This window comes from Dufourea novaeangliae, unplaced genomic scaffold (assembly GCF_001272555.1).
Source record: "Dufourea novaeangliae isolate 0120121106 unplaced genomic scaffold, ASM127255v1 scaffold109, whole genome shotgun sequence".
In the NCBI taxonomy this organism is placed as follows: Eukaryota; Metazoa; Arthropoda; class Insecta; order Hymenoptera; family Halictidae; genus Dufourea; species Dufourea novaeangliae.
The window spans coordinates 634,872-644,780 of NW_015373997.1; the positions used below are offsets into that span (position 1 = coordinate 634,872).

Sequence of the window (9,909 nt, forward strand, 5' to 3'; positions counted from 1 at the left end):
AAAAAAAAACCGGTATGCTTCGTGGGTAGAGAGAAGGTCCGTAGATCCGCCATCTTGGAAAGGAATCAGAAACCATGAAACGTCCTTCGCGTTTCTGGCACGAATCTTCTCCCTCGAATAAAAAAACATACATCCGACTATCGGGGATCGAAGATCGAACACACGCGTGTCGTCGGGACTAAAACGAAGCGACAAAATCGGGGCAAAAATGTCGCCCAAAAAATGGTCCACGTCGGGACCAATGTCTCGTGGTAATAAATGTGAGTGGATATATGCTCGTGTTCTGAGGTGTGCACACGGTGAATGAGAATTCTGGAAGATCTATCTGGAAACATAGTCTAGAGTATCGGCGAAGAGAAAACCGGGTCGGCAAATCAAAATTCTTGTTTTTTTTCTCTTTTTTTTTTGTGTTCACGTGTACCATCGAGCTCCTCGGCCGCCTCGTGTTCGACGTTCCTGTGGTCCCTGTGACGGCCCTGCTTGCGCTGATTTTTTGCCTGACACAACTCGCAAAGCGTTCTGTTCCCTGCGGCATTAGCAGACAACGTGTACAGTCTCGGGCGTACGGACGAGACCAGGGGGGGATGAATAGAAGATTGGCCAATAGCAACGTGACAACGACAGAGAGAAAGAGACACGGACGGACAATAAACGATTCGGCTCGATTAATCGTTGTTTGCGACACATTAAGCCTGACAAATTAAGCGCAAGACAACACGACGACGCTTCGTCGTGATCTATGTACATTGAGTTCGCGGGACGTTTCTTTTCTTTTTTTTTTTTTGTTCTGGCTCGACAACGTTGCTTCCAGAGCAGGAATTAATTCACGCAGACAAGTTGCTGGCTGCGGTCAGCAGTTAATCTTTAGCGATTAGAGGGAAATCGGAACGGACAGAGGAATTCGTCTTGGAAGGATGAAGGGAATGGGTATGGTGGTGGAAATTTTCTCCAAGTACTAACGATTCTTGAATTATTGAAATGATTGTTCTCAAAAAGATTTGAAATAGCATAGGAAAAATTGCATGAAATATCACGAAAAGAAAAGATTATATTATGTATTACGTTTAATAATTTCGAATGAATTTTTCTTTACTGAACGTCAACAAAGAAATATGACGCTATATGAGAAAAATGTTTGAAAATTTTTGTTGTACCGTCTACTCAAATTTCACTGAAGTCAGCGTTCAAAAGAAAGAGAGAAAATGGAGTAAAATGGAATGTAGACTGGAAAGGAGTATATATTAATGTTGGAATACAGTGCCACGCAACAGGCTAGTGATACATTCCAAAAAAAAAGGACTGTCAGACTTACAGAAGTACACCGCCAGTGATTCCGATTCTCTAATCAAATTCAGAAGGTCCTCTCCTTCCAAATCTTCGATTACCTCTCCGGATGGATCCTTCTGCGTCATCAGCCACTGGAGAATTTGCTCTTCGTCATACAAATCACCTACGATAAACGATAACAGATTCCAATTACGAAAAGAATAATCGTTAAAGGTGTCCAATTCCAACAGGAGTTTCGATAGTTACCTGCATAAATGACTGGTTCCTTCGAGGACATTTTGAAGAACAAAATGGCGGGCAGCGCGAACACGCCGTATTGCTTGGACAGTTGTTTGTCGTCGATCTTGACGAACTTGATTCCCGCTCCGTCAGCTTCGTCATCGATGTGCTCGATCTCTGCCAGCACTCTGCCACACTGTTTGCAGTCGTTGCTGTCTAAACATACGCGCGCCACCGCGTTCGAAACGCTCGAAATTCTCATTTTATTTAGTAAATTAAAGTATCATAGTACAGGCTCCTTTCGATTATTGTCTGGCTTCTTCTACACGATTTCTGTCCAGGCGTTATCCCCCTCACTGGGAGGGGAAGGGGGATGGAACTCAGTCAAATGCAAAACTCGAGCTTCGTACAAAAAATTTTGTATGTAAATTCGAAGAATATAAAAAAAGAATTTCCGAGGGACTGAATCATTTCTCCCTACAAGATTATTGTCTCGGCGCGGATCGAGTTCGGGACAATAATCGACAGTAGTCTGTACCGCGCTCTAACTGGAATATTTTCATTGAAACAACACATCCTCGAATATCGAAAGGAGAAATATAATGGATTCAGCTCAACGGTTCGAAGTGGTCCAGAAATGTTGAATTTCACATGGAACCCTAAATCTAGAAAATACATTGTTACGCTGGATACATTTAACTCGAACTCGATACTCACAGAAGAACACAGCCAGGTAATCGGTCGTCTGTCGTATTTTGTGGAACATCTTCTTGTTGATACGCTCGATGTGATCGGTGAGCTCCATGTTCTCGGGATTGGTCAGCCAATCGAGGATCTCCTCTTCGTCGTCTATGTCCCCGTCGTAGTTGATGTTTTTACCCTTCCGGAAGTACGTGATCCCCGGCGGGTTCCGGAATCCGTACTTCTTCGCCATCAGACGATCCTTCATCCGGACGATCTTTATCCCGTACTCAGCAGCCTCGTCGTCGATCAGCTCGACGTGCCGGAGCACACGGGGACTCTCTGGATCCTCCTCCTTGTCTACGGAACCGAGACAACGCCTTTCGTTTCGAATCGATGGATTATCGACCGTTTAATTGTCTTTTAGTTTATATTCTTCGCGAAGAAGTTAGATGATTCTCTTAGATGAACAAGTATTAAACGCGAGGATTTTTTATTTATGTAGCGAAACACTTTGAGATGAATTAACAGGGGGATTTTTGGAGGAAATCTACGGATTTCGTTAATTTTTCTGTGATTCTAGATTTTCCAATTTACTCCATGAAAATGGAAATTTGTACAAGTATTTAATAATTATAAGACATGAAACGATAAATGAAGTCCTATGGTTCACGGCAGTTCAGCTCGTGATATTCGTGTTCGTAGGTTCGTAAGATTCTATATTGATATCTTGATTGATTATTTAGTTATTAGATCCTACTTACCCGTTACGATTGTATTAAAAATCGATTAACCGCTGGGTGAAGAAGATGACTGTATCAACTTACTGCGGGGGACACGCGACGATCTCGTGTTAGCTTTTGAACAACGTGGGAATGAGAATAATGTCTTACAGAAAATGACAGCCAGGAATTCTTTCGTCTCGATATACTTGGCAAGGGTGTCACGATCGATCTCCTCGATGCTCTCGTCCGTCTTCTGTTTCACCATCCAATCGAGCACCTCGCTCTCGTCGAGCAGATTACCTGAGTTATCATACATTTCCACAGAATGTACTTTGATCCTAATGGAAAAGCCCACCCTCCCCCTATCGATCGAATCGGAAAATCCTCCCTCCGTTAACGAATCGGAAAATAATTTACGGAAGATTTCATTAAAAGGGGAGAGCAGACCAACGGATCCCCGGTGGTTTTATTATAATTCTCCGTTCAAGAAACATTCATTTACAAACGATCTGGAATGGCTATTCGTTACGATTTATCACGAATCCAGGAGATTTCTGGGAACTTACCCTGCGGCGACTCGCAACACGCTGTCGAGAAGTAGCGAGACAGAACGTTTCGTCATAAATGGAAGGATCAGCTTCCAGGATACGTGAACTCTGATCTCGGTCGAATTTGGACCTCGATTTATGTCGAAAGTTTTCATGCAAATGTGTCGTATGTGAATCGAGTTTCGATGAAACGTGTCTTCCCGTGCGTTGTTCGACAGAGTACCAAAAGCGTGTCGCTAACAAGCCTCTGAGTTAGCTTCACATAAGACTTATAGTAATCTACCAAAAAATGTGATCTTAATGAGGTGCAATTCGTATTACTGGACTCGTACAGCGGAAAGATGATTTCTTTTTTTCTTTTTTTTTTTTTTTTTGACTAATCAGATTCGGTGCGTGTTTTTTGGAGAAATTACGGGCGATACGTGGGAGGGTACGGGTTCTACGGCTACCATTAGCAGTAACGGGCGAAGCAAGTACAAAGGATACTAATTGGTACTAGGAAACAATATTTATTATCGAGTTTATTGTCGTACATGTTGCTCTTATGCGATTAAACGAGGACGCCGGGTATGCTCGGCGGCCCTTGTGTCGGCAAAACTTGCGCAAACGTTCACGAGCAATTTGAAGAAAACCTCGTGCCCTGATAATCGCGATCACAGACGCAGCGCGATAATTAAAAACCATGATGTAATTGTTTGTGTGAAATCCGATCGATTGTTCACTTTCTTTTTGATTGATCATTCGAGAAAAAAAAAATAAATAACTCTGTCAAGATATATTTCTGGTTTCAAGTATAGAATTGGATTGGAATTGATAAAAAGAAAATCGTTTCTTCCGACAGCAGTACGCGCTTTTGCATTGACGGATTAATTATCGCGCCCAGAGCTCGGTGACCGTGACACACACGAGTACAGGTGTCCACGCGAAGTAGTTTGTACAGATTATCAGCACTATCGGAGGTACAACGAAATCAACAAATAAAGTATACTCGTATAAATAAATAAATAAATAAATAAATAAATAAATAAACAGGTGAGCGTTCTCCCGGTGTCTTTCCGTGTCGGGCCCGCGTGGACCGCTCGAAAAGAGAGAGAGAGAGAAAAAAAGAACGAACAAGACTTGCGTATCGATCACTCATTTTTTCTTCCTTCTGTTCATTCCTTTTTTTCTTTTTTTTTTAGTTTTCGGTGAATTTTTTCCTCTTTTTTTTTTTGGTTCTTTCTAGTGCTGGCTCGTGCGGCCCAGTAAGCGATAAAGCGATTAGTGATTAGCTTGGCGTGAATAAGAAACGCACGTGTTCCTCGACGTTTTATTGTTGAGGAATTGAGGGTATGTTTATGTCGCCGGCCACGATGAGAGTAGCACTGGGTAAACGACAGCGTTCGTGTGTTGTTTTCTATATCGAATATATTATGTCGCGTTGTTCGTGATTAACCCGTGTGTGTATCCAACGTGCACACCAAAATTCGATTTCTCTGGTGTACTTTTTTCAGCTTGGGGATGGGCGTGGTTGCTTAGCGCACAGGACCCGAACGAAGCGCTTGAACTGATATATTTTCTCGGTTTTTCATCTGGCACAATGTTAAGAAAAACACAACCATCGTTTATTCCAATTCGACACGGATCGCCGTGATCGCCAAGTGACTACAATACGCAACTTTTGCCATCCGTTCAACTCTGACATAAACATACTCTGAGAGATCTGCAGATTGTATTCAGGAATTATTTACGCGAATTCATTCGTTTTAACCATGGAACACAATGCACGAGCGGTGGTATTCGATCTTTCTACGCGTTTGTTTCTACAACAAACAGAAAAAATCGTTTCGATTGTTCTTCGTCGAGTCAAGTTTTTGCTCGCGAATCGACGTTCCAGGGTTAAAACCAGCGGATCGATGTTCAATTAGACTGTTCGAAACGTCGCCACAACTCTAACGCCGCGAAATCTAGACGAAACACTACAAAACGTTCGGCAACAGATCGTTTCTACCCCCGAACGAGTCCGGCGGTCGTTGCGTTCACGCGCCCGTTACCGATGAAATGCAATGGAACAGCGGCGTTTCGTGTGTCGTCGCGACGCTGACAATGGGGTTGGCGAGGAGGTGTGAACAAAATGGCCGACATTCGATCGGCATTTTTTTCACCGTTTTTCGCGCGCACGTCACCGATGTGTCCGAGAGTACACGAATGACACGAGTATACACTGCGTGGCATAACTCTAAAACCACCCTGAACTTTTCAATTTTTATGTATTGTGGTTAAAATAAAAACGAACCAAGTACAGACTTTTCTCGATTATCGTCAGGCTTGTTCTACACGATTATTGTCTAGGCGTTATTCTCACCACTTAGGGGAGAGGGGGGCGTGGAATCTGTCAAGCATATACTTTGTTGCCCTTCCACTTGGCTTCGGGCAAAAAATGAATTTACCAGGGTATGAAGCGTTTCTTCCTATAAGATTATTGTCCTGGCGCGTAACCGAGTTCGGGACGATAATCGAGAGGAGTCTGTATGCCATATCTGAAGTCGTGTTGAGAAATAATATTTCTCCAGAAAAGGATATATTATATTCCCTAGAAGAAAAATAGTTCGTTTTCATTTTAACCACGGTACAGAAGGGTTGCAAATTCTAGGGTGATTTTATAGTAATGCCACGCAGCGTATAATTTACTTCTGCAAGTGAAATGCATCGGACCGGCAAGGTTTTAGAGCTGCGAACTCGGCGATACTTGAAACTCGAACTCCCGAACGTGACACGCGCGCGACGATGACGTTTTTAAATCGAGTTCGCAGGGTCCTGTTTCGATCGTTACAAAGAAACTCTAAGAAGAATCCATAACCGTTAAAGGTGAAAATCGTATCGAGGGACGTTTAATTTCTTTTGAAGAAAAAGAAAAAAAGGTAGTGAAGGTAGAGAGAGAGAGATAGAGAGAGAGAGAGAGAGAGAGAGAGAGAGAGAGATGTTTAACGTTACAGAAACCCTTACATGGGGGGTTGGGAAAAAAGGGCGCATGATTCATGATTCCGCGTCGTTCATGGATGGGACTAGACTCTGAATCTCGTGACTTGATGATCGATGGAGGAGATAAGATGATTGTACGTGTCGAACATGACGATATATATATATATATAATGATCGCTTTGGGTATTCGTGGATGACGATTAAATGACGATGGTGAGACGATGGCATCAGGAACAAGATCGTTCGACGAACGAAGAAACATTACTTTCTTTTTCTTTTTTTTTTTTTTTCTTTTCCTTTACGAGTAATTCTGAATGTTCAGTTCTTTGCTCTCGGTGTGTCGGTGTGTCTATCGGTCGATAGACGGGGTGTGGGGTGGTTCTCTTGGTGTGATTACCGGGTCTCGTCTCAGCTTTGCGTTTTCACGTTGCTCGCGGGCACTCTCTGTGTTCTCTTCCGATTCGTCCGTCGCCTCCGGCGATGCTTCTCCACACGATCACGTTAGACTTTCATGATGTACGGGAGCCCGGCCACAACTGCAACAGGCCACAAACCCGACCCAACTCTCAGTGGGATATAAGAAAAAAACTGTATCCTCCGATTCTCATCGCGGCTTTTCGAGACTGTTATTCGTTTTTTTTTTTTTAAGTCTCGTTTAAATTCGTTAGTTACACGACTGTTGATCTCGACGATAACGGTGTTAATCTATTCCCCAGTTCTTCTGAGACGGACGGTATATAATTCGGTGAATCGCGGCCGTGCTAACGTTAATCGTTTGTTTTTGTCTTTTGACGGATTCGATCGACGATTACAAGGTTTCGTGGACAGACACACACAGATTGCCGGGAAATTGGGTAGAGGATCGGTGGACGTCGCGACGGAGCTATAAACGATCTTCTGGTAATATTAATTTTCGAGTAATTTTGAAATTTTTCGACAGATGATGTCGATGGTATTCAAGACAGAATTGGTTATTTTAAAGTTGTGTTTACGGTTGAATTCATTCGTGATTATAGCTCCGTCATGTTTAACATAGACGTATAGCCGTCGCGAACGCTCGATTACGTTTACATTGTGGTCGATCGAACGTGTTAATAACTAGACTGTCGCGAAACATTTATATGTATGTATATATATATCCCGACGATTCCGAGGAATCCGAGGGACCCAGCCACCGGCTTCCATAGCACGTGTCTTGGATCGTCTTGCTCATCCAGAACTTGCGGCTCAGTGATTCTCTTCATGGACCGCGCGAGACACCTGTATTCGAGATACGAAGACGATTCGTCAGCCGGCCGAGTTTCTCAATCATCTTTACTTATTTTTTTTTTTTTTTTTTTTTGGCTCCAGACCCTCTTGACATCGGGTGTCACTGGCACTACGACTAAACCCCATCTACGTGCTTCCCTACGGTGCTGATTTCAAATCACTGCCCACCAGGTGTCGCGTGGACGTGTACACTACACGTCTCTTTCGCAACAGCATCCCACGTATGGGCGTTATCCGTGTCGACACCCAAATCCCTTTCGAACACTCGTCTAAAGAAATGCTCCGTTTCTCGGTATCGTCCGTTATCGTTTCGACGTCTTCGACCTGTCCTCGAGGATTCCCCAACCGTCTTCGAGACGATCGACACCGGATCCCAACGTCAGATCTTCCGTATTGCGTTCGACGATCGTGTGCGTACGACGACCGATCTCGGTTGTGGATTCCGCGTGGGCAGTGATTTAAATCGGCAATTGAATTCACTTTTTTACTTTTTTTTTTCTTTTACCACAGCCAGTTGAGATATTTACCGGTTCCGAAGAATCCTTTCTTAGCCTTCTGGTCCGTGCCGGTTTTGATAACCCCCGATGACACGGTTGCGGTCTTTCTGCTGTCCTTCGCCGTGAGCTTGTTAATCGGCTTCAGGGCCGGCAGTCCCAACTTGTCCGACCTCTCAGCACCGTGTGCTTTGCCCCTGTCCTTCGCCGTCGGACTGATTTTGGTGGCCTTGGCGACCTTGGTGCCGTGGGCGAGCTTGGCAGGACAGCACTGGTAGGGCTCATAGGAGGGAATCTTGGGTTTCGCGCTTTTACCTCCCATGCCGATGTAGAAACAGCCGTCGCCTGCAGTAAGCAAATATACAACGAGTCAGAATACAGAGAGTGAGAAAGAGAAAGAGAGATAGAGAGAGAGAGAGAGAGATAGATAGATAGAGAGAGAGAGAAGTAGAGAGATAGAGATTCAGACAAAAGAGAAATAGAGAGAAACTTGAAAATCAGATAGATAGATAGAGAGAGAAGTAGAGAGATAGAGATTCAGACAAAAGAGAAATAGAGAGAAACTTGAAAATCAGACTTGGCTAGCCTACGGCTCATTTGATTCTCAGTCTCTTCACGAGTCAATTTGTGGAGGGGGGAGGGCAGGTGGTGTTTCGAAATTAAAAAAATAAATAGGAGGAGAACAAAAGAGAGAGAATGTTGTTTTAGGGGAAAATGGATGGAAACAGAAACAATAGATAGATATAAAAGAGACTTCAGGACAGAAATAAAGAGACAGATGGGGAGAAAGAGAGAGAACGATTGTACATTGAATTTAAAGGAAGATAGATTGACTCGTGAGATCATTGACGTTACTAGTGCAGAGAGAACGTTTCACTCCAATCCCCAATTGCGCATCAAAAGCCAAACGTGCATGTTTTTATTTTTTTTTTTCAATTTTTTTTTTCAACAGATCAGAATATCTCGCGGCGAGTCGACGACTCTTTTTAGGGCAGCCATTTTAGCGTGGACCAGCCTCCACCGGAATCTTTACCGTGGTAACTCACCGAAAGAATTTTCTTCTATTTCTAATTGTTACTTTTCCCGTACGATACTAATAAAACAGTGGTTGAAATTAATTGTTCGAACGTATCCAAAAAATACACGTGGGTTCATCGAATCACACGAATGACAATCGTTACTTTCGACATTGTCGAGATATTCCGAACGTAAATCCGGCCCCCCCTTCCCCCCACATTCGTGATTACGTCTTTCCTCGCTTTTGTCAAGCGGAGGCTAGTCCGATTCTCATCGACTCGGAACTCGCTGCAGACGACAGCTGTCAACTACAACAGGAACCATCGGCTCGCTTTGGAGAAATCATTGTTATTAATATTTGGGTAAAAGTGCGATCGAGATCTCCCTGGAGCTACGTACCGCGGAACATTGCAGTATCATCGTCGCTTCGGAATCGAAACAGATTACGACATATTTGTGTTTTACTTACCACCTCTGCAATCGCAAACAAGAAAAAGAAGAAATAACAAAAAAATAATATATGAAAAGAAAAATGGACAATACATTTACAATGGAATTAAAGAAGTGTAAAACGATGATTACCAAACGAGAAATGAAAAGCCGTATCGATAAATGATAAACGGAATGATACATCGAGATGTAGACGAGTATAACAACTGCATTCTTAGGTCGCGTAGCTCCATGGAGGATTTTTTTTTGGGGCGGGGG

The 9,909-nt window shown here is 43.3% G+C and overlaps 1 protein-coding gene across 1 annotated transcript in view; it reads right to left on the reverse strand.

The window, feature by feature from the left end:
- LOC107188056 overlaps positions 1 to 9,909 on the reverse strand; it is a 46,431-nt gene that overhangs the window by 3,995 nt on the left and 32,527 nt on the right. The window contains 5 exon segments of the mRNA XM_015576288.1: positions 422 to 526; positions 1,313 to 1,450; positions 1,534 to 1,722; positions 2,224 to 2,547; positions 3,081 to 3,212. Of these exon segments, the coding sequence (XP_015431774.1) occupies positions 422 to 526; positions 1,313 to 1,450; positions 1,534 to 1,722; positions 2,224 to 2,547; positions 3,081 to 3,212 (888 nt within the window).